This window comes from Fistularia commersonii, chromosome 16, assembly GCF_037954325.1.
Source record: "Fistularia commersonii isolate RoL2024-O1a breed Wild chromosome 16, RoL_Fcom_v1.0, whole genome shotgun sequence".
NCBI lineage: Eukaryota > Metazoa > Chordata > Actinopteri > Syngnathiformes > Fistulariidae > Fistularia > Fistularia commersonii.
The window spans coordinates 6,169,712-6,195,108 of NC_141299.1; the positions used below are offsets into that span (position 1 = coordinate 6,169,712).

The 25,397-nt window shown below is 42.9% G+C and overlaps 1 protein-coding gene across 3 annotated transcripts; it reads right to left on the minus strand.

The window, feature by feature from the left end:
* Positions 1–460: 460 nt before the first annotated feature.
* On the minus strand, positions 461–24,659 carry prrc2c (proline-rich coiled-coil 2C). 3 transcript variants are annotated; one of them, XM_086161318.1, is made up of 34 exons: positions 24,323–24,659; positions 19,490–19,655; positions 19,072–19,246; positions 18,810–18,919; positions 17,215–17,337; positions 16,813–17,111; positions 16,638–16,717; positions 16,164–16,300; positions 15,971–16,058; positions 15,336–15,516; positions 14,596–15,238; positions 14,165–14,349; positions 13,563–13,818; positions 13,173–13,383; positions 10,633–13,068; positions 9,841–10,004; positions 9,589–9,743; positions 8,961–9,495; positions 8,763–8,848; positions 8,477–8,671; positions 7,304–7,561; positions 6,587–6,679; positions 6,387–6,488; positions 6,116–6,287; positions 5,811–6,026; positions 5,232–5,353; positions 4,986–5,140; positions 4,630–4,861; positions 4,409–4,519; positions 4,051–4,248; positions 3,877–3,977; positions 3,009–3,135; positions 2,656–2,898; positions 461–2,558 (listed from the first exon to the last, which is right to left on the minus strand). In XM_086161318.1, exons 2-34 carry the CDS (start codon positions 19,602–19,604, stop codon positions 2,289–2,291), a joined length of 8,574 nt encoding a protein of 2,857 aa, XP_086017444.1. In that variant the 5' UTR covers positions 19,605–19,655; positions 24,323–24,659; the 3' UTR covers positions 461–2,288. The 3 variants fall into 3 exon arrangements, with proteins under 3 accessions (XP_086017444.1, XP_086017445.1, XP_086017443.1); XM_086161319.1 differs by having other exon boundaries at positions 16,638–16,696; positions 19,490–19,659; XM_086161317.1 differs by having other exon boundaries at positions 19,490–19,659.
* Positions 24,660–25,397: the final 738 nt, after the last annotated feature.

Here is a 25,397-nt window from a genome sequence, read left to right on the forward strand (position 1 = left end):
GATAGATGGATATTTAAATGCTTGTGTGTGGAGTGAGACTTAGCTGGGACATACATTTGTTAAAGAGTCATTAAAATAATCTAAGTAATTTTTCATAATAATTGTAAATGTAAATTTAAATCTTATTTTTGAAAGGAACTAACGGGGCTATACAGGATCAAAACAAAGCCTATTCGAAGCAGAAGTGTGAACATTATCAAAATCAACAGTTTATAACCGTGCAAAATGACTTGGAAACCTACTTGCAAAAGAAGCCATCCAAAATGGTGCTGCCTACTAAGATACCAGAGCAATGTGTGGTTCGCAATAGAAATTACAACCACCTCAACCAAGCATCAGCACTATCTGTGATAAAATGTGATGTTATGCCTCCTGGTGGTCAGATACCACTCAAGCATCAATAACAGTATAAAGTAAGGAGGGAAAACAGTTCCAAAGAACATAGGAACCACTGCACCTGTACAGTATATTATTTTTATTAGATTCTGTAACCAAACCAAGAGAATGTAAATAAGACCGTACATAGTTTAATACAGCGATGAAACCCCCTGTACAAGAAAAAAAAAATACCCTCCCTCCCTCCCTCATCCACCATCCTTCAAAGCAAGGACTCTGGGGCTTCAGTGAGGAGGACACCCTCTTCACCTCAGGGGGCATACTACTGTACATTTCTGAAGGACCCCTGACTCCCCAACCCTAAGATGAGTATTTGTGGGTGGGACAGCCAGCGGAGGTGAGGCAGAGACAGAAAGCAGCATTGATTGCTCTCATCGGTAATAGACAACAAAAACAAGTGTCCTTCTGCCGAAATGCTTCAGAATTGAGGCTTATTTTTTTATCTTGTTTGCATTCTCTGTATTGTTCCGGTTTCCTTGTTGAGGGTCAACAAACACGCTTTCTACCATTTCAATCAGCTCCTCACCATTTCTATTTCTCCAATTAGCCCTAGCCTGCTATACTCTAGCTAAGGGCACAGAAGTCAGTCAATAGCAGCAGGTCTTGGTGCTTTACAGTGAAATGTATCTGTGTGTGTGTGTGAGAGAGTGAGTGAGTCAGTGAGTGTGTGTGTTTGTGTGTGTGGGGGGGCAGCAAGGATGTACATTTAATTCATAATAGGGTATGTGACATTAGCCACTATACTAAAACCGTTTGAGTGATCAATTACAGATAATTCAGTGTCTTCAATCAAAACGAAAAGGCTGTGTCACCTCTGCACTGCTTTATCCTTTGGCTAAATATACAGGAGTGTCCAGCTGCAAGCTTCTCACTTGTTACGAACGCTGAACGAACACACAGACACACAGACACACAGACACACACACACACACACACACACACACACACACACACACACACACACACACACACACACACACACACACACACACACACACACACACACACACACACACACACACACACACACACACACACACACACACACACACACACACACACACACACACACACACACACAAAGAGATAAGAGAAGGCAGGACCCAAGGCCCACAGGCAGACTAATCAATAAATCAAATTCAATCAACTGCTGCAATTTTCACATTTCAATTCTGGTAAAACAAAGCAAGAAAACAATTTCTGCTATCGTTTCTCCATTCTATAAATGTTGATGAAACCGTTTTGTGTGTGTGTGTGTGCATGCGTGCGTGCGTGCATGTGTGTGTGTGTGTGTGTGTGTGTGGTAAAGAGGTGCAAAACTCAAACACACAACTCTCTGAAATAGAACTCTGGAACAGTTCTGATGGGAGATTGGGCGACGAAACACGTGTTTCGAAGTGACGTGTCCTTGACAAGATTGTTTTGACTACAAACCAAACCTGATTTCTTTCTTTTGTTAACAAAACAGGTTTATCCTATAATATGCATGATCCTATTTAGCAAAAACATGTAAAAAGGAGCTGAAATCAAGAGCTATATAAAAAAAATGGCAAACTCAGCAGCAAATCTCATTTCAAATTCACCTCTCCAGCTCTCCTCCTGTCTACTTTCACAGTAGATTTCTATTGAACTTGTGCAGCCATTTAAACGGCATCTAAATATGGTGGAATCCGAGCAAACATCCCACAACTTCAGCGGGACAACACAGGGGAAGGGGCCCATACACAAGCAGGACGGTGCCTCATCAGAAACCCCCAGTATATGGAACTACATCCATGATATCCACCTCCCCCTACCCTGTCATCCACTGCTGGTATGAGGTGGTGATTGAGTTGCTGGATTCTCTTTATTCCTCTCTTCCATCTGTTCCTCTCAACAGGGGTTGTGACTCGTTACTTGCTCTCCTCTGGTTTGATGGCCTGTGGTTTTATGGGGCCAGTCCGTATGGGTTTGGCTGTAGAGACTGGGGGTTTTTCAGAATCTGGGCGGTCGACCCCTGCTTGGTGGTTTGTTGCTGTGGTATCCAGGGAGGTTTTGCCTCCCTGGTCAAGCCGAGATGCTTTACTGACGTGTGGTGCCTTGAGTTGCTGCTGTTGCTGTTGCTGCTGCTGTTCTGAGAAAAACTTATGGGTGGACTGGAGCACCTCAGCACGCTGCTTTGCCTGGAGAAGGATGGAATTTGAATTCAATCCAGTAATGAGCCATCACTGAATGATTACTTTTACTGGCTTACTGTTCAAAACAAATACAGGAACTAACCTTCAGGTCCTGTTCAGCCTTCAGAGCTGCTTGGGTGCTCCTGGGTGGAAGGGAGGGACCTGAGGGTCCTCGAGGAGGGTGCTGTCCATGCTGTGGGTGCTGGGGTCTTGGATGAGGCATGAGACCACCACCCACATTCGGTGCCATTGGAGGGCCCATGGCAGAACGCTGGACTCCCCCAGCAAAGGAGCTGGCATGAGGTGGGCGCACCAAAGGAGACACAATGTTTGGCTGCGAAAGAATCTGAATAGGAAAATTTGTCTTCGGTTACAAAAAGAAAGAGTGAAGTTAACATTTACTGTACATATATATGATCAATAATTTGACTTTTTTTGACTATTTGAATATCTGACCTGAGGGTTGAACTGGCCGGTGAAGTGCTGTGTCATTCTCATGCTGGCGGAGCTGGGCTGAAACTGCTTCTGGTACAACATGCTGTTCATCTTACTGGACTGGCTACTTGGAGAAGTGGAGCTGGCCCTGCAGCCCCAGTGTTAGAACAACGCAGGGAATACGAAAACATACGCGACCATAAAAAAAACTGTTTTCGAAGATGCAAACGTTCCATTAAAGAACAAAATGTTAGCGAAATTAACCATATGTAGTAGAAGTACAGCATTATGAATGTTTCGCAAATGCATTTGCAGTCAAGATCAGGTAAAGAAAATGACAGACAGGTACAGTTAGGTCAAGAGATAGTTGGGACAGTGACACAATCTTCGTGATTTGAGCTCTGCATGTCACCACATTGGATTTAAGATGAAACCATTCAAGGGGTTGGACAAAAATATGTGATTATGATTAAACATGTAGGAATTGTTGCTATTTTTATAAAAACTCTCCTCATTTCAGGAGCTCAAAAGTAATTGGACAAATAAACATACCCCTAAGTAAAATGTTACTTTTCAATATTTTGTTGAGAATCCTTTGCAGGCAATGACTGCCGGTTGTCTGGAACCCATTCACAACACCAAACGCTGGGTTTCCTCCTTTGACATGCTTTGCCAGGCCTTTACTATAGCTGTCTTCAGTTGTTGCTTGTTTGTGGGTCTTTCTGCCTTAAGTTTTGTCTTGAGCAAGTGAAATGCATGCTCAATTTGACTGGGCCATTACAGAATATTCTACTTCTTTGCTTTAAAAAAACTCCTGGGTTGTTTTTGCAATCTGTTTTGGATAATTGTTAACAGTCCAGGTTAAACCGATATGTGCATGTGACAGTACCTGTAGGGACTAGAGGTTGGGGTGGTGCTCCTTGCACTGACAGGAGGAGTTCCGGGCTTCACATCCATCCCACTGCCAAACAGTTTCAGATCCATGTCCATCTGCAACATGTTGACAAATTAGAGAGCACCCTTCAGAAAATCGATACCGATCAATAGATCTGTCACACAATACCTTGCTGGTGGGGGGTTGCATCATGTTGTGGTTGGGGCCCATGATCCCTCGGAATGGCTGGGAGGAGACAGGCGGCTGTCGGCTGATATTAGGTGGTTGCGCCTGTGGAGGAGTGGGAGGCATTGCGAGGAGGGGCTGCCCTCCACCAGAGCCAAAGTTTGCCAGGGAGAGCTGAGAAGTTGGCAGAGGAACTGTCACCTGAAACAAAAATTATTTTATGATTATGTGCTCATAGGCATCTGGTGGTTTGCTGAATTTTTGTTCAAGCCATTCACAGTGTGTGCACCACAGTCAGTTTAAATTTTGTTGCCTTTCAAATGTAAAGATTCAGTGTTTGTGGTACCATGCAAGTTTTTACCTGTTGCATTGCAGAACTGGGCGACTGGGTGTTGCTATAGTAACTACTCTGGCCGTGTTGTTGAACCTGTCCCGAGTACATGTTTGAATGCTGATTCATCCCCTGTCGAGCCTCAACGGACAAAGGTGTCAGATTATGTCAGTGTCAAAAAACAATGTCAACACAGATGTACGAAAGAAGGCACCCCGAGTTGTCAAAATATTGTATGTGTACTGAATTACCTGTAGCAAGTGTGTGTCAATGAGCTGGGAGCCTCCCATCCCAGACGGCTGGTTAAGCTGAGGCTCAAAAAGAATGGGGATATGCTGCGTGGAGGAGGGCTGCTGATATGCCAGGTTGGACTGAGGCTTCCCCAGGTCAGGTGCCTGTACGCCAGGAAAACTATGCAGAGATGGTCCTGAAAGCATCATGGAGGGTTGAGACAGGCTGCTCTGCATGAATGCCTGCTGAGACCTGAGGAAGAAAACAGCAACACCAATTGCGACATAATGTTAAGTCACTTACCTCAGCAACGCTGCTGAATTCTTGTGTTTATGGCCTGCAGCATTGTTCAATGTAGTGTGGTGTTTTGTGTTACCTATAAGGCTGCAGCGAGGAGCTGAACAGGTCCTGTGGCTGGGAGACTGGAGGGCCAGTGCCAAGTCCTAGCTGAGCTTGATGTGTATGTTGGTGCTGAGGCTGGCCTTGCAGTGGAGCATAGATGGGGATGGGAATCTGCTGCACTGCTGTTGGCTATTGAAGTACAAAATTCAGGGATGTTTGTACCTTTACTATGTCAACTTTGAAACTTCTGACAACAATGAAAGAAAAATAGAAAACCTACTTGTGAAAGGCCTGGCTGGAAGCCTTGCTGCTGTGCCAAAGAGGGAGGAGCCAAGCGAGGGTGGGCGGTGCTGAAGAGATGACTGGTGTCCATGTAGAAGGCTGGAATCTGAGCTGCAGAACCTAAAAACCAAATTGGTGATAACTGGTAAATAACAGAGCAAATGGAAAACTGCATTTAAAATAAAAAGGATGAATAGAAATAAAGACGTTAACTCTGGTTGTCTAGATTATATGGCTTGACAGTCAAGGGAAAACTGTCACAAATCAAAAATATTAATAGCTGGCTTTGAAGAAATCACTGGTGTCAAGCCAAGCCCCATGTGACTGCAGTCAAAGTACAAAAAGGAACTCTGGAGGTCAAAAACATTCAACTAACACAAAGTCACAAAATATAAAGTTGACTAGATCACTACTTGTTGAGACAAGTAGTGACATTGAAGGATCTCTAGTTACCTACAGAACAGACCACAAAGCCTCAGTCAATTACACAATCAGGATGAAATTATTATTATTGATGAAAAAAATATTTCAAATCTAACCTGACCTAAAAGATAATTTGGGCACCATGTTTTCTTACCTGCTGCAGACTGGGAGACGTACACCTGTGGGGTCTGCTGCTGCAGTATGGGAGGCACACAGCTCATCTGTGAGAAACTGCTGCTACTGCTGTTGCTGCTAGAGGAGGACAGGGTTCCCCCCTGCAGCTGCTGGGGCTTCACCTTACAGATGTTTGGAGGGTCAGGGGCTGTGGTGGTTTTGGTTCCAAGGGATGATGTTGTATAAGTACCAGAACCTGTAACAGAGGTAGACATGCATGATGGTTGGTAAATGCACACATGTTGTTGTGATGGGCACACAGAGATAAAATCCATGTCATTTTACCTGACAATGAGGTGCTGGGGGTAACAGAAGCTACAGGGATCTGCGGCATGGAAGCTGAAGAGAATGAGGAGTATGACGATGCACAGGACGTGATGGGGGAGGAGGAGGTGGTGACTGGAGAATTCTTCTCTAAACTTGGGGAGTTTTCCCAAGCTTTACGAGCAGATTCCATCTGTGGCAGAAACAGGTACGTAACAAATGGCTGACTGGAGTTCTAGAAAACGTCAATTTCTTTTAGAGCAACAAAGAGATACATCAGTTTGTGTGGTACCTTTAGAGTTAGGTCAACAGTAGCTGGGGAAACTGTGCTGAGACTGGAGCTCTGTTGCAAGGTCTCTCGTCGTGGAAGGGGCAAAGAGTGGGGGAGTGCAACCTAAAATAATTCAAAAATAAGCCTTTACATCATGTGTACATTAGAAGAAAATAAGTAGAAAATAAAAAAAACAAATGTCCATATGTGTGGGTACTTACATTGGCCACCAAACTCTCCTCTATTTTGTTACCTCCATTAGGAACACTGTCAGCAAGAGAGGACGAGGGGGTTGTATAGTCTGTTACAGACTCCTGAGAAGGTAGGGAGGAAAAAAATTCACCATACACATAGAGAAGTCAAGACCCTTATCCTGCAAAGGTCTCTGATTGGTGAACTTTTATTCCTGGTTACTTGCAGGTTTTTAATAGAGAAGGTAACTATAAGTCACTCAGGAGTATAAGTTGCACCAGTCAAAAAATACATGATGATGAAGAAAAAAATATATACAAGTCACACTGGACTATAAGTCACATTTTGGGGGGAAAATTATCTGATAAAATCAAGAGACCAAGAACAGACATTTCACCTTGAAAGGCAGTTGCGGTGTAATGTCTGAGCGGATGTGCTCAATGATGACGAGTTCATGGTTAAACCTTATCTTTATTAGAACAATTGGAACAATTACACCACAGAGGCTTCACTTAATCTTCTCCATCTCAGCGCTCTCTCTCCTCCAACCTGAGTATACGTCGCAGGACGAGGCCAAATTATGAAAAAGTGCAACTTATAGTCCGAAGACTTGTATTTTTTTATACATCTTTCATGCATTTCTCTCATTTCACAGGAATATCAGACAGTGACAAAAACATTGGGTACAGCCTTATTTAATGTCCCCATTAAAGGACATTAAATATTAAAATGATATTGAGATTTACCTTAGAATTACTGGTATACTCCGCTGATGGGACAGTGATCATGCCTTCTATGTCTCCTCCCAGCTCTGGTACTGTGGCATCACTGGAGGGAGGACTGGACTCTGTCGGCCTACTGACACTTCCACCTGGCACCCCTCCCTCCATGCCCTCACTCTCACCTCCACGGGCATCTTTGGCCTTGCGGTTCTTTAGAGAACGCTCCTTACCAATGGGACCTGGCTTGTACTCCTTGGTCTCCACTGGTTCCATATCAGGGAGCTACAGAGCAGATTCACATTTTGTCAGTAAAAGCATATTAAAATATGAATGTGGAAAAGGATGTTCTTTTGGAATGCAGTATAGGCTTTAACTTTGTAACTGTGCAGATGTCACATTTGATGAGTTTCACTGTAAAGGTTATTACTAACATTAAAAGCTTCATTAGAAATTGAAATTGATTGTTGAAGAAGGTGCTTTTTTTTTGCTTGGCCATGGGTAACTGTTTTAGAAAATGTCCATGTTTCATTGTGTCACGGCGTAATGTGACACAATGCGTAAAAAAAAGCGTAAAAATCATTCACAATTACAGCACACACACTCAATCTCAGTCATTTTAAACACAGATCACTCAACAGTGCCATAATGCTGGGATTACCATTTAGAGGCTTTGCGTTTCTACCCACAGCCTTCTCAAGAAGTGGTGTGACTTCGATACACCATGAGCATCTGTACCTTGAACAATTTTCCCTTTTAAAACAGTGATATCAATAAAGCATTGTGACTACCTCCATGACCTCATTAAAGGAGGATCTACATGTGACATTACTTTGCCTTTGTGACCATTTTGCAAATATGGCTGGGTGTAATAGCTGTCCCTTAGGCTTTCACTGAACCAGGCTCACAGAGTTTAAGTTCTCTGCATTCTTCTGTTCTCTGAAAATGCTTGCAGACAAACGAGAAGATACAGATTAGAGCTTTTGAAAATTCAGTTGAAGTTTTGGTGACAAATTCAGAGGAAACTTCTCCTTTTACAGCCGTTTGTCCTGTTTGTTTTTATAGCAAGACCGAATGTATATTGATCCTTGGTTCATCTTTTGTTTGATTGTATATTGACTCTGGCACTGAATTCCTGCCATCTTGGCAGGAGTTGTAAGAGTTATATTAAATGCTGTATTCTGGCCACAATTCAGTTACCTTCTGTGTTTTGATTGGACCAGCACGAGGTTGTTTCTGTCGTTGTTCTTTGGGAGCAGGAAGCTTATTGTCAGTGGCTGTTTCTAGCAGTGCTGGAACCCCATCACTGTCAGTGCTGCCAGCAGACGATGGAGCACCAAACTGAATACTGTCAATTGCCAATTCCACATTTCCTTCTGTTCCGGTTTTCACACCCTATACAAGCATTCAAAACAGTTGCTGATTTATCACAAGAGAACTGATTCAAAGTAGTTGTAAAAAGTTGAGAGGAAAATTAATCACATACCTCAGAGGCAACAGCGCCAGTAAAAGAGGTTAAAGGTTTGTTCCAAGCACTTACAGAAGGTGGCTGGAGAGGGCTGATTGGTCCAACTGGAATATTTTGACAACAAATCATGAAGAGCTCAGCGACCATTTGATGTCAAGATATCCACTTCACAAGTAAAAACAAGTTCAAGAAACAAGAACTGACGGCAAAACTTACGTTTCTTGACATCAGGAAGAACAGTTGAGCCCGCAACCTTTTTCTCCCACAATTCTGTACCTAGAGTGTTGTGTGTCTGTGCAGGTGTGGGGGTCAGGCTCTTCGAGGTAAAATCCACAGAGGTTGGGGGGATGGCAGGCAAAGGAGCGACTGTTCCTTCAAGAGTCTGAGGGGAGGCAGTAGGCTGTGTTGGGGTGTGTTGAGGAGCGGAAATAGGGGGCTGCTGTTGGGCCTGGGTGGCAGAAGCCACAGGATTCTGTGACTGTGATGCTTGGTGTTGCTGTTGTGTCTGCGGTTGATGTGGCTGTGGTTGTTGCGGCTGTGGCTGTTGTGGCTGTGGCTGCGGCTGTTGCGGTTGTGGCTGTTGCGGCTGCGGCTGTTGCGGCTGTTGCGGCTGTTGTGGCGGCGGCTGTTGTGGCTGCGGCTGTTGGGGCTGCTGCGGCTGTGGATGCGATGACTGCTTCTTTGCAAATCTTGGCGGCAGCTTTCCTCCACTTCCTCGGTTTTTCTCGCTTGAGCCTTTTTTACTCCAGTTCTGTAGTCATTGGAAAATTTAAACAACTATAGTTCATTTTTCTATCGCAAAAAATATTCACTCCCATTTGCCACAAGCTATCCTACTTCCTACCTGAGTAGTTTGCTCTTCCTTTTTCCGTTTCTCCTCATCCTGCAGACGTTTTTGTTGTTTCCGGGAGACTACTTCTGTGAAACCATCATCATTGGTGCTAGACTGTGGGTCATCTGTGGTTGTGACCTCAGGATGGTCATCAATGATTACAACACCTACAATTTTGAGACAAATGGATGGATATTTCTTAAATGAGAAGCTGGAATGTGAAACACAGTGGTATTACCGGTAATACAGTAAAAGTTTACGCACTAGCATAATTGTTAAGATCAAACTGGGAAAGAGCATTTTCTTTGGGCTTCTTTGCAGCATATTTTGCCTCATCTTTGCGACGCAGGGCCTGTTCTTTTGCAGACCTCTGGACTGCTCCTCCAGCGGCTGATGCGGTTGCCTCAGAATTTTGTTGAGATACAGGGCTAGACAGTGAAGAGAAAGGAAAATGAAGACTGAACCACCTGCTAATTGAAGATGCGCTGATTAATAAAAAATGTTATAAGTATATATAAATAATAATATAAATCATAAGTTTTAAGCAAAGAGTTTGCTGAGCTGTGTCTCAGCATAAAGATGCGAAAACAACATTCCTCAGCCCAAATTGAAATATTTTGCACTGATGCATTTTATTTATTACATTACATATCTCATAACCTAATCTTGTGAGGTTACCCACCAACATTATTTGGAGACGCTCACTAGTAAAGGTTTTTTGCCAGTTCTCTGTCACAATACAAAGTCAAGGTACTGAATAGTCTAAATATACTCTACAGTCAATCTGATTCCAGGTGTATTGAGCTACAACCCATACACTTGGATTTTTATAAAGTGATTTAAGCATATAAATTCACCAGAACAAGAGAGACAAAATGGAACCACATGAAATGACAATACTAAGGACACAGAATGTCTATGCACCAACGTGATGCTTTTCATTTCTTGAAATGTACGAGTATTGATTAAACTGTTGTTCACAGGTTGTTTACATTTGTAATATAGTGTGTTCTCTGTCCATATTTTGTGTATTAAATAGTCGAGTTGGAAACTTACCCTTTTCGGGTGGTTTTGGCCCCACCCCTCCTCTCTCCTTTGCCCCCTGTGTAGCTGCGTCCTGGTTTGGCTCCACTGTTTCCTCTTCGATTTGGTCTTTCAATGGGCCTCTGGCTTGAGAAACTCCTCTTGGTTGCAGAGGCTCCATCTCGTTTTGGAGTAACAACTCCATCAGGAGGGGTGATATTCGGTGTTAAAGAGCCCTGGGAGGGGGCAGCTGTAGGGGCAGAAGCTGTGGCTGCTTCACTGGCAGCCTCCAACGCTCCTTTTCGCTCTTCACGTTCTCTCCTTTCATTGAAGTCACTGCTCTCAGAGGCAGTCTCCCATTCCTCATTGGCCTGATCAGAAGAGTTCTGGTTGGACAAGTCTGGGGACTTTGTACCAACTGCAGTAATCGTCGGGCTGCTAGTCTCAGACAATGGCACTTCTGCAGAGGAGGGCAGGTTTGGTGCAGGCACAATGGCTGCCACTTCTGCAGGTATAGTTACAGGGGTTCCAGGTGCTCTTGACAAGGTTGGTGAAAGGGATGCTTGGGCAGGTGCAGAGCTGGGGGCAGTAAGAGGCACTGGGGGCAGAGGGATAGGAGGACTCGGGTCTGTGTCTCCACTAGCTAAAACTACTGCCTCTCGTTCCTTTAGCCGCCGGAAGCGGGGAGGCTTATCTTGCCTGGGGGGCCGTGCTGGTCTGGTTCGACGAGGCCTCTCTCTGCTACTTTGAGTAGCTCCATCCCCAAATTTCTTGCCCTCAGCCCTAGGGGCCCGTCGGTCAGCAGTAGGATTGTCATATCTCAAGGAGTTTTCCATGTCCTCGGGTCTAAAGGTCTCCATGGGTTTTGAGGGCCACTGAGAGGAAGAATCTCTTGCCATCGGTCGCCTCAATGGGGCCGAACGAGGGACTCCACGTTCCCTCGTTCCACCTCGCCTACTATATAATCCTCCCCTCCCCCGCCGAGAGGGCTCACCTTTAGGCAGAAATCCTGGCTTGGGCCGGTTTTCATCTTCGCCTCTAAATCCAATTTTTTCTCCCATGTGAGGAAGTCCAAAGCCTGGTTTATGAGGGCCAGAACGGGCCTCCCCTGGCAGGTCACGTCCAAGAGGACGGCTGGGTTTAATGCTTGCCTCACGATCAGAAGGTCCCGTGTCACTTGCAGACTCCCTCCCACCCTCACTTTCAGAATCTGTGTCTGAGCCACGGCGCCTTCTGCGTTTTGGTATTACCTCAAAATCGGAGCTTTCGCTACGTGTCTCACTTTCTTCCCTGTTGCGGAAAGCAGTTGTCCCACCAGAAGACGGCAAATCCGAGCGCGATCGAGGTTCTCTGTAAGGATATTCTGCCCGGCTTCGACCACGACTACCCCTACCTCGCCCACTGTATGTCCCCCGGTAGCTTCTTCCTCTAGAGTAATACTCTCCTCGACCACGTCCTTTGAAACTTGAGTCAACAGGCCACTCTCTCTCTCTGTCTTTATCTATTTCCTTATCCCTCTCACGATCCCTCTCACGATCCCTCTCCCTCTCTTCTCGTCGGTAGTTTCGGAGAGGAAGACTTGACTCCTTTCTAGGGGGCAATTTGGGTTCTGGATGTTTGTCATTGCTGGGTAGTTTGTCAGTTTTCTCCTCTTGTGAAAAAGAAGTGGGAGCTGCAGAGGAAGGCTGGGACTCGGTTGGTCTCTGAAGGCTAGTCTGTGTTTCCTCAACCTCAGTGGCTTCTCTTTTCACCTCAACTGGAGGTCTGGGGCCCTCAGACACAGCAGCAGTGACAGACAGTGCTTTAGAGGTCGGGTCCTTTTTGGCCCTCTCTCCCCTTTCATGACGTTTTTCTCTCTCTTCTCTTTGCTCTCTTTCTTCTTTCATGTCCCTGAGGACAGGTTTCTTAATTGGTCCAGACCTGCGGACAGGTCTCTCCCCCCCAGGGCCCTCTCTACGCCCAGCCACAGATCTCCCACCCCATCGTAGGTCAGCTTTCTGCTTGCTTGGTGCTGGCAGAGGGAGCTTCTCCTGTTTGTGTAGTCCATCTGAGGGAGGTGTTGCCCTGTTGTTAGTCACTACAGCTTGTGGATAAAGGTCATTCTGAGGACTATCATCGGCCCTCTCGGATGTGTCCTGTAGCTCTAGTGATTTATTTCCCAACGGTAATCCATCAAACCTGGGCTCGTCTGGTTTTAAGGAGTGACTAGAGCCTAGAGAGACACTCCTCTGCAGCATGGCTTGACCAAGAGCTTCAACTTCTTCTCCACTTGGCAGGCCTGGTTCCTCAGGATCAAAGCCAGAGCCTTTGGGAACCCTGTCTAAAGGTGGAGATACCCCCTCTGGGCCCTGTGAAAATGCTGACAGGGGCTCCACGGGGTCCCGGAAAAAATTACGAGAGTCCAATGTACTGTGTTCTTGGGGGTATATAGCCCCAAGGCCTCGGTCCAGATCCAGCACAGAGTCCATTCTATGGAAGAAAAAAAAAAAAAGAGTGGACAATGAGGAAAATAAATGATCATCGGTAATCAAGGGTTAAAGTTTCCTCAACCCTATATTTATCAATTTTTTTACCTTGGCTCCTTGTTTTCATCCCGTCCTTTGGGAGGAGTAACAGATGGCAAGGGTTCTGATTGTGGGTATGGGTCTGATCCCCATACTATCCTTGAGTCCGAGGGAAGGCCATGGTCACGTATTGGACGTGTCAAATGGTCAAAGGAGTCAGAGCTTGAACTTGAGTTGTCACCTGGCTCTCTGCGTGCAATCTGTTTAGGAGGCATCCTCCCTAAAAAACAACAAAAAAATAAAAAGGACTGTCAGCAGTTTTTCTTCTGTGACAGCTATCACAGCAATCCACATCACTGAAATTTCTGATCATAAACAGTCAGTGACGCCCACAAGCCAGTCAAAGGTAAGCAGTTTGGATAATGAAAGGAAATAGTCATTCCACAGTAATTTCCCTACCAGGGTGAATGTTAGCTGGCATATCCATCGGAGGACGTCCTGACATCATGCGGGGGTCCATGTAAGACTGCATCATGAGCCAGCGTGGATCAAACCCCATAGAGGCTAAGTGTTGGTGGTGGGGTCCGATGGGCTGATACATTGATCGGTGCTGCTGCTGCGACTGAGTAGATGGGACTCCACCACTACTTGATGGAGAGACGGAGCCCCCACTCTGGTTTTGTTGCTGTTGCCATTGTTGCTGCTTCAACTGCTCCTATGAGACCCCCCAAAATTCTATATCAGAAATACTAAATTGATCCATGCAACAGCAACTGTAATATCAAAATCACTTACTTTTCACATACTTACATATAAGAAATTTAAAACTTACCATTGAAGAGAGGACAGTGACATATACATTTAGAGCAGTCATTTATACTTGGGATGAATGCAGCTAAAGTAAATCGACACTCAAAGAGTTGATACTGCTGCTCAGTTGTGCCCATTAAAGAAATTAAATACTTGATTTAGAAATCCATTACCAAGGGAAGTAAATTCTTACAGAAGCAGGAGCATTTGAACAATAAGCTCCTAAAGAAGGTGCGCAGGGAAACACTTACCTGTTGTCTGAGAAAACGAGGTGGCAGAGATTTTTGAAATTGTTTGGAATAGCCTGAGGTGACTGAAGTAACTGAGGGACGCTGAGAAGCAGCAGCTGCCTCTCCCTCCAGCTGTGATGGTGCCACTGGGATTTCCTCACCAGTGGGAGTGTCTATATGAGGCGGTGAGATGTGGGGTTCCTCCACTGAAGGAGAAAAAAGAAAAGGAGTAGTAAGATCATACCTTCGGTGCAGAGTAGAAATATTCATATTCCCATTTAAAAACTATATCCTGGGCAATTCAAGTATTGTTCCACAATGATAAAAAGGGAGTACTCAAATTTGGGGGGGAATTGGTGAGACCATATTAGTAAATGATCCACCGTGCATATTATCTAAACCAAAACTCAATTTAAAATTAAATTAAATTTTGTAAAGCCTAAATTTCTTACCTTTGTTTTCTTCTATGTTGAAATAGTCTCGAATAGGCACTGTTGTCTGATCCACCTGATTCTCTTCCACCAGGGAACTGACCTCAGCCACGGTGCTGGTACCTTCATTCTGAGTCTCTGAAGCCACAGCCATGGGGTTCTGGACTGGCGAACCCGGCTGCTGAGTCAACTGAACCTCGTCTTCTACACTTGATTCTACTTTCTCCTGCTCTTGTTCATTCCTGTCCCTATCTTGGTCCAACTTCTCAGGAAGAGAATCTTGAATTACTGAGGGTTGTGACTGTGAAACTGGGACTGAAGGTAAGGGACTGGATACAGAAGCAGACGCTGGAGAAGTTTCTTCATGTGCCACTCCCCCATCATCATTGGTGGTTGGAGCAGGTGCAGATTTGGCTTCTGTGGCCTGGCGGTGTTTTTCATTGAGACGTTTAAGTTTTTCAGCACAAGCGGCAAGCCTCTGTTCTTCCATACGCCGTTCCTCTTCCTCCCTTCTCCTCCTCGCTCTTTCTACAGCTTCAGAAACCTCTGATGTTTTTTTGCGCTTCTGTCTCCAGGCATCAGCGTCATCATCGGCACCAGTTGTTGTTGTAGCCAGTGGTTTGTTCCCACGTGAAACACCACCACCAACCGAATGACCACTCCCCTGGAATTTTTTTTTTTTTTTTTCGGAGACATGGTTATAACCTTGATTATTACATGATAAGTGTACTTAGATTAGATGCAATGAAAACCAACTTTACCTGGTAGTCTTGTGTAGCAGGTGGTTTACTATACTGACTCATACCAGGTGATGGAGCTCTGCGATCTACACTGTCAGCCCACGAAGTTTTATTGCCTGCACGATCCTCTGACCCATCCTTCCAGCCTTCCTGAGTATCTGAAGGCCTTGATCTTAAACGATCCACTTTACCCATCCATTCCCTGAAAATGAGGTCAATTTTGTTAACATGTTCCTGCTAAATCCTCATATGAAGGGATTCACAATTAAATATAGAACGTAAAAAGATGAGCATCGAATGTCTGGGAATGTAATTAAATGTTAAAATACTCAGAGGAAATGTCAAAATTCCACATTCAGGACACCTGCGCACACACACACACACACTCATTTGCCAGTGTTTAGGGGCAACCACAAACTTTTAGCCAGAGGCTGAAAAACATGGGAATGCAATAAGGTTTGAGCGGCTTGGATTGAATTCAGTGTATGTGGTAGTATTCTTTATTGATCAAAAACTACCACCTCAATGCATGCCACTCACATAGGAGGTACAATACTTCAACAGCATATATCTTAAAAAAAATGTTCACCAGTCATTTCACTCTTTAACAAAAACTTAACAGTGACTTGACACAGTAAGTTAACTTATCAAAATACCAGTTTTCTCCTTTGTCTTTAGCTGCTTGGTTCTCCTCATCATCACTGAAGTTTAGTTTCTCAGTGTAGTCCACTTCCATTTGAGCTCCTAAAATGTAAAAATAAAGGATTGATGGAATATACAACAATATCTAATGCACCTAATATGTTATATTGTATTCAGAAGTTTATGAGATAATTTATACTTTCTGACCTGCCCAGCCTTCATCAGCATCAGTGTCCAAATTGTCCAGCTCTTTCAATTCAGTTGCACTAATAATCGAAGGTCTATCTGGGTCCTGGAGCCAGGCCTGGGGGGGAGGCTGCTGGGATCGTGCTGAGCGAGGGCCCCTTTTAAGCCATCAGACAGAAATGAAAAAATGTTTTTCAGCAGTGATTTATACTTTATGTAGATAAATATGTAAAAAGAGGGACTGTATGCAATTAAAATGATAAGAAGATACCACTGTTCAGTTGGATAGTTTTTATTTTTGATACAAATGGTGAACATGGTTGTATTGCTACCAAAGTTTCATCATTGCAATGGGGATGGGGGTGCAATATTTATATCCCACTACAGATGTTGCGGTTCAACAACTAGAGCTATGACATCAGGGCTAACCTACTAAAGATGCTGATATCTAACTTTGCTCTGGAAAAATTAAAAGCAAAATGGGTGTTAACTCACTTTGCTCCATCTTGTGGTGAAGGGTATCTGAAGTTTCCTTGTCCTGAAGCAAAGGACATCTGAGGATAGGCATGGAACATCTATAACCACAGTACATCATGAGATGTGAACAAAAGATACAATTTGAGCTGCATTTAAATGAAAGGAATCCTCTTGTAGTAAGTTTCAAACTCACATAGGGTGGCATCATGCTCCTGAATGCAGGATCAAAATGTGTGGGAACCCCAGCTGGAGGCTGCTGCCCCCCATTAAGTTTAGGCTGTGGGGGGCCAGGGGTGGGAAACCTCTCCCTATCGTCTTTCTTCTCCTTCTGGCTGTCAGTGCTATTGTTTCGGCCAGATTCTTCTGCATCCTCCGGTGGGGAAGAGGTACCAGGTCCAGTGCCCCCTTCTTCCGAAGCCCTGTTCTCCATCTCAGAGAGGCTTGGTGCAGTGTTCAAATTCCTCCCCCCCCCTTCCCGCCAACTGCCAACATCTAAGAAGACAAAAGGAAGCAATCATTGTTTCATATGATCTCTTGTCAAATTTCCTATGATCACAGACCAGTGAGGCCAGTGAATAATATATCAAGGTTATACTTTGAGGTCTGAGGCTGGGGCCTGGTCCATAAGGCTCCTCTTCTTGACCATCTTTCTCGGTTTCACCAGCTGCCTGCAAGCTAGGGAACTCCTGATGAAAATGGCTGCTCACACGTGGAGCTCCTTTGCAATATAAAAACATGTATTACCAATTAGCAATACAATCACTTATGTGGCTTGCAAGAAAATTTCCAAACCAACCAACTTATGTAAAAAGAAAATGTAATGATTTACAAGCAGACTGAGAACGTCGTCTAAATGACTAGTATGTGGACGTTTCATTTGTTAATCTGGAACCATAAACGATATATGAGGGGATTAAAAACTTAGAACGAAACACTAAGTCACACCTGGGCATTTTATAGCCCGCGCGTCAAATCTGGCCCACTATGTGTCCCTGTCCGGCCTGCGTGAGGTCTATCAGAAAATTAATAAAAAAAAAAAAAACATTTATTCCATTCATGTTTACAAGTGGGTTACTTTAGAAAAGAGTGCTGTTAGTTATGCTTGGATGCATGTACGACACATCTATGACGTGTGTGAATTGAGAGGAGGGATGCTAGCCAATCAACCCTCGATATGTCTGCTCATGCCAAAAAAAAAGAAAAAAGAAAACTTGATGCCAAAGACAGCATTTTCAACAAAACATGGGCCACAAAATATTTATTTGCAAATCAAAGGTAAAGCGGTGGGCTTTGTTTGTGGTACATCGGTCAGAGTATAAGGATTACAATTTGAATTGTTTCTATGTAACCAAACATGAGGGAGGACACAAAAACTTGTCTGATGAAGAGTGTGCAAGGTAGTCAGATGCTTTGATGCAAAATCAACATGGATTTTTACAAAGCTTTGCAACTGTCAAGACAAGTAATGCCATATCCCACAAAATCTCCAGAAAAGTAAGCCATTTTTGGACAGAGTTTAGGGGTTGTTTGTTGGACTCTACAGCACTAATATGCCCAGAGAAAAAGCACGCATTTGAGAGCATGGCTCTCTTGCGACGCACTGTGATGCGGAGGGTTAAGGAGATCGCAGGAAATCCATAGTTTCACCTGTTGGACAGAGCGGTCAGCTTGGAATATTTTTCTCTGGCTCTGGGGGGGCTGCTGAAATGTTCAACACTGTCCAGCGACTCATCTTGTTACGTGGAATAACTTCAAACTCTAAAATCACATTCATGTATGTGAACAGGCATTCTCAGTTATGAAGTTCAACAACTCTAGACTCATATCTTCAATTACTGATGACCACCTCTCAGCTGTCCCTCGCATATCCACTATATAGGTATTCAGCCAGGTTTCGATGCACTTGCTCAAGACCCAGTAAGGATTTCTCTCAGCAAAGAACTGAAAGAATTTTTATTTTTACAGAATATGCTAATTATTCTGATAATCAGTAGCAGCTAATACAAATATGTAATGCATGGTCATTTACAATGGGTCATAGTTAAGTTAATATTCAGCAGAATTAAGTGTAAGTTATCATTGGTTTGGCCTTCTAACACCATTCAGGTTTCTCATATGGCCCCTTGTAAAAATAAATTGCCCACCTTTGCTCTAAGTGGTAAGTATAACAATTAGAAAGAGTATTTCTACCGTCTAGCTGTGTCTGCTTGCTGTTGGCCCAGGAGCGGCTGCCACCAACTGAAAGCTCTTGTGAGTGGCTCACTGCTGGTTTGTTCTGGGGGGGCGGTGTCTCCTGTTGCCTTCAATACAGAAAAAATACATAATTTCCCATCCTGCCAAGGACATTTCAAGTCCTTCGAATGTGCTTTACATATACATTTATGTATGGAACACTGACAAACATAATTGTTGATACCTTTTTCATTCAGTTAATAAATGTGAATCAATTTACCTCTCGTCCCCCCCGTCTGTTCGGGAGGCCCAGCCACTACCGTCTTTGGGGACAATGTTGACGTTGGGATCGTTTCCCTTGTTCTCTGCTTTTAGGCTGGGAAGGTTGGCTGGAGGGGGCATGCGCCGACTGACAGCAACTTTGCCCAAACTCTGGAGCCCATGTCTGGCAGCCACTGCCACAAATAATACATTTAGATTTAGAAAAGGAGAGATAAATTAATTCTCGGTGGCTACCGGACCAGTGCCTTCATTTGCATGGACCTTAAATTGACAGTTTCAGTGATCATCTATCAAATGCAAATTCACCCAAAGAATCATTAGCATCTACACGATTTTATGCAGTGCATTTAAAAGAGAAATTACAAAAGCCCCCGAGTAATGTGGTGATAAACATTTGTAAGTCAGTGTGGTCTTACCTGCAGTTTTCTGGGTTTCCAGAGATTTGCCCTTATAGGTGTTGAAGAGGCTAAGGGTTGCATACTTTGTTTTGCCATCCTTTGCCTTGGTGGTCTGCCCTGACTTCTCGGACATTTCGCTGGAAACTCATTGAGTCTGGTCCTTTGGTCTCGCCCCCAGAACCAGCTTCCTTAAAGAAGAGGGTACAAAATAAAATCCCTTGGAATAAAAGGACTTTCAATTTAGGACTGATATGGGAGGATTCCAATTATTGTATTTCTGCATTCTTTCATAGAGCACAACTTATTAAAAAGACTCTAGGACTTATTTCAATGATGAGCTTTCAAGTCGTTTCTTGAAAAGATTTCAGTTTGCAGGTTGTAAGGCTGTGACTATTTCATTTTGCCACCATTTTGAGTCAACATAAGTATTTATGTTCAACTCATATAACATAGAATTGTTTGAAACACCATGATTTAAAAAGGATAAAGTATATAAATAATTATAATATTCAAACTGATGTGAGTGTTGGATGTGGTGAGAGAGGATATGAAGGTAGCTAGTGTGAGAGAGGAGGATACAGAGAATAGGGTTAGATGGAGAAGGTTGATTAGCTGTGGCGACCCCTGAAGGGAAAAGTCGAAAAGAGAAGAAGCGAGTGCTTTAAGATCTGTATGTGGGGCATCTCTGTGTGTATGTGTATTTCTATACATGCACTATGAATAATTGTTCAACTAATTTACATGGCAAGTATTCTTAAATAACTTTTCTTTTCTGCTCAGGGTGGGAAACTCATGATTATTAGTCATGCTAGCATGAATATGTCTGTGTAGTTGTATTAAACTGACAGGTTAAGTTTAACATAGACTGTTTGGGCGGTATAAGGGGTTTACCTGAAGGTCCGTCTTTAGTTTTACCATCTGATTTAATACCCCAAAAGTTGCACTTTTTTCCCCTTGCTTTATCTAACAGTAGGCAATAACTCTGCAGTACAGTCGGAGAGAGGAATATGCAAGACAAGAATACACACGCACACACACGCAAGCACGCACGCACACACGCACAAAGAATGTCAAGAACATTTTGAATTTCTTGACATTCCTATTGTGAGAATGGATCTTTCAAGAGAAAACTGTGTTGCATTGAAGATAAATAAACAAGGGTTCAGTCAAGAGAATCAAAAAAGACCAGGAACAAGGACACCAAGACAACATGTTTTGAACTGCAGTGTTTCCTAAGTCACTCAAAGGTCATTTATTATTAACAAAGTAGTGGTAGAAGGGAGTGTGTGTGTGAGCACGCTGGCTGACAGCCTTGATGACTCCATCTGCAACTGTGCCTATGATTGCATTTGCAACAGAAGATCCACTCGATGTAGTTTTTGCCAAACATTTGAAGTCACTCATCTCTTACATTCTGACAAGACTGACTCCATCTCTCCTGTCCAAAACACCAAGCAAAATAGAAACTCAAAACTGTATTAAGAAAATTGTTATACTCCGGTGTTCCTCCTAAAGTAATGATTCCAGCCCCCATCTAACAAACATAACTCATATTTGAATAAAAAAAAATGTGATATAGAACATGGGATAAATATATTTATGACAACTTCTGGCATTATAATTTTGAAAGCTGGTAACCATGTGTCATTTTCACAAAACCATGTGTCATTTTCACAAACTCAACACAAACTCAATAAATAAATCATTTTAAAAAATGACAAAGAAGAAAAATTACATGTGATTCACAATGAACTTACAACAATTTTAAAGCAGAAAAATCAGCTTTAGAATATTCTACTTGTATTAGCTGAACTGGATTAGCATCTTGCCTGCAGTGGATTTTATGTTCCCTGTCAAAAGTAGTCGCCTGCAGCAGCTTACTCATAGATCGGATGCTGCAGCAGTCTGGGCTCCAACTGGACCCTTTTCTTGTCTGGTTTACAAATATGTATTGAATCATTTGCAAGGCCTAAAATACACGAGGCACGTCAGAAGCACAATGATGCAACATTGTTTGAGGAGACATTTTTTTGGGTGCTTGCAAGAGAACCTAGTAAAGGGAAATGAAATGTTAAATCATTAAAAAGTGGATAACTAGAACAGTTCTAAGAATAATTTAAAAATTAGTTTAAGAAACTCATTTAATTTAAATCCAATTCTACCTTTTTTATTCTAACCAAATTTAGCCTCCTTAACCAATCCCCTCTTCCATCCTTTGGCCTTACCCTTATTTTTAGCAAAGAAGGAAATGCCCCTTTCACAGGAGAGACTGGGTGGGGATCGAAAAACCCCTTGAAATGCTTGACATTTATTACAGGATCATCAGCAACTCCCAATTTCAGGTTTTAAAACATATACATAAGCCAATGGTTCAATTTTTCTAGTATTGTTTTCTGGACATAGATTCCCAAAATTGTTATTCATTAGATTTAAGAGGATTGAAGAGGAATAAGTAAAGACCTAATAGCACTTAAACTATTGATGAATCAGCAAAATGCCCAGGAGAAATACTACAAATATCAACGAATAGATACTGTCTGGTCTCTTCATGACCGTGGTCAGAAAATTTGGTGGATTTAACAAGTTTATGAATGCACGACGCAGTACAGCAAGGGAAAATGTTGACTTGAAATGTATCGATATATATGAAATACACTGTAACAATGTCCATTTCTCAATGGACATAAATCAGCCTCAAAACATGTGACAAATTCTGCAACATTCCATTTTTTTTTCTATAAACAAGTCCTGCCTCACTCCCCATCTATGATGTCTGATCAGCCCCAACTCCACATTAACATGTACAAAATCAAGCAAAACGGAGAAAACTAAAGTGCAGCATGCCAATGAGCGGTATTTGAAAAATAACAAATTATACATAACAAAAAACAGTTAAAGTTTAAAACTACAAATGAAAATATAAATAAATGCAATGTACCCTGACAACAAGGTAGATTTATAAAAATGACAATATGCTGGGTGAATCTGACAAATGGATTGCAGTAAAGTAAGTAAATTCAATATTGAGCCCAAAATGCAAGAGTGCAGGAGTTCCTCAGCTTTTCCTTTAAACTTGTATGTAACTTATTTATCTCAAACCTTGACTCCACTTAATTTATTCCCGCTAATATTTTCCCATGTATTTATTTTATTTATTTCTGTATGGAGCACCTGAGATATCAATATCCTCCAGGATCAATTAAGTATTTCTGATTCTAAAAATTCTTGATTGACCCACAATTAGTTTTGAAATAAAAAAAGAAAAATCTAGCAGTTGATCGATGAACAGTAGTTCAGTCATTTTTCACCAGTATACAGTAGATAACTTTGGCAAGAATTTTGAACAAACAATATGCCCCAATATGAAGAATGTTGCAAATATATTTTTTTATTCAAAAGTGGGACACACTATGTAACAGAGTGATTTTGGAGATGTAACATTATGTTGAGCTACTTAGTGATCTACATTAAAAAGGTAATAAAATGTGCAGTATTCCTACTTTATTCACAGCACGATATGGAGCAGACAGGACAATGCAAGTGAGAGACCACAAAAGACGACAAGTCATACTAGTGGAAGCTTTGAATCACGCACAAGGTTTTTTTTCCCTGTGTTGGACCTTGTTGGTACATTACATACACTACATTTTAATGCAGTCAAAATACTTTGTTTTTCACTAGAATACTTATTCTATCAACACATAAGCATACAAAATGAATCCAAATTGATGAGACTAATCATGTTTTCCTGTATTGGAAATTTCTACACATTATGAACATATCAAGTGATCATTTAGTACAAATCAGTAAAAAGCCCATTTCAAATTGGAAATTTCCTCTTCTTATTTATCCCATCAATACAATTTAGCATACACAATGAGAGACACACAACTAGGTGTCCAACTGCATCAATACCACTGAGGTGGTCCTCCTTGTAAATGGTTCTCAAGACATTTAACATATGAAATAGTATACTGCATACGATTTAAACCCCAGCATCCTTTCTTTCATCACCATTTTAAGTCAGTGAATCAGCATTGGCAGATGTCTTTCCACTTCCAGCCCTGACTGTGGCTTCATCACGCCCTTAGTCACTGGCCGGCTGATCGATAGCTCTACTCCAATCAAGGTGTGTGGAGTAGCTTCTTAAAAATTGTGCGCGCACACATATCGAGACTATTCATCTTTTACACGTATGCTGACAAGATCATGAATCATTTGGATTCTTCCCACTCCAACCCAGCCAAAATTTCTCAATGTGCACTCACCACAAAAATGTGCACTTCTGAGGGCACATATGCTAGTTCTGCACGACGTGACTGCAAAGCCAGCCTCACCTTTTCGCACCACTTTTCAAGGCACGTTTGAGTACGTGGGAGCGAAACCTCGCCAAGAAAAAACGTTACTTCGGCACATGAGAAAAACTATTAAATAAGAGGACATCTAAATGTCCTGTCAATCAGATCGGATAAGAAGTCTGAAGGCCATGTTCTAACTACTGGTGGGCTGAGTGCTTTATACCGGCAGACAGCGCAGGCCCTTCTCGCACACAACTCATGCTACACCGGCTGCAATTGACAGTTCCAATGCGCACAGCGAGGGAAGAAGCTGCTTATCAGTTCCACGTAGCGAGGAGAGCGCTCTTCGATGGGTGTAATGTGCGGTGCGATGCTCGCCGAGTGAGGGCCCCGGCTCCCATCGTTTAGCATAGTTTCGTTTCTCGCTAGTCGCCATCGCATCCACTTTCCCGCACGTAAATGGCCAAAGCATGCTACCTACATAGCAACGCCATCACATCAGTTACTAAGCAAAATTTCAAACGTGTAAGCCTTACATGACAAACGGACCCACCTGCCGGCGCCGGTGCCTTCTTTGTCCTTTGGCTTTCTTTGCGACTTCACTTCAGAATCCCGGTTTCGGCCTAGTTTGCGCTGGGCGAGTATGTGTCTAGCCGGCGGATTACAAAAGCTGGCTAGCCTGCTAACCCACTTCAGCTAACGATGATTAGCTACTTTGCTCGCTGGTTGCCAACAAACCGCTCTCCACATGCACGACTTGTTTTCTATGTCTTTTGCGCAGTCTTATGCCAAAAAGTGTCCTTCTCGGTCCAGCCTGTACTATCGGACCGGTACACGGGGTCCAGTGGCAATGTGTTTCTCCCCGCCCGTTACCGGGTGCAAGAGCTTTTTTTTCTAGGTGAGTGAGGCCCCGGTCGCGCCGCGGCCTGTCTCACAATCAAATATGGCAGCCCGTAGTTGCCAAATAAATCATCTCTAAACCCCCACTAGCGATGCAACTTCTCTGCAGAGGGACATTTCATGTCATGAATATTGACTACCAACACATATACAGCTCTTGATACAGACAACAATTATTTACTTTTTGCGTGAAATGGATAACTACTCTGTATAGTTGTGTCTATAACATGCGTCATTATTTTAGATGCTACATTATCACAGGCTACATTTAATAACACTAAGCAAGAGTAGCAAGTACAAACTGACAATTTTGTCATTAACAGCTGATTTTGTTGGATAGTTTGTGATATTATATATTGATAATTTAAAGGTTTTCCAATTTTCCTTTCACGTTTCCTTTAACAATGAAATAACTTTTTTATCATCATTTGGGATTAACTCCAGCAATTACTTCAACAGTTACCATATTTTTCGACGGATCGTATCATACTTCATCCTTTGCTGCAAAATAGTTTTCAAAAAATGCAGTTGAAGCCTTTTAAATCTAACATCCATCCATCCGTCCATCCATCCATCCATCCATCCATCCATCCATCCATCCATCCATCCATCCAGCCATCTTCTGCCACTCATCCTGCACTCAGGGTCTTAGGGGAACTCTAACATATATTCTGCAATTCAAGGGCTTGCATTTTCTTTTTTGTTTTTTTACTTTGATAAGACATGGT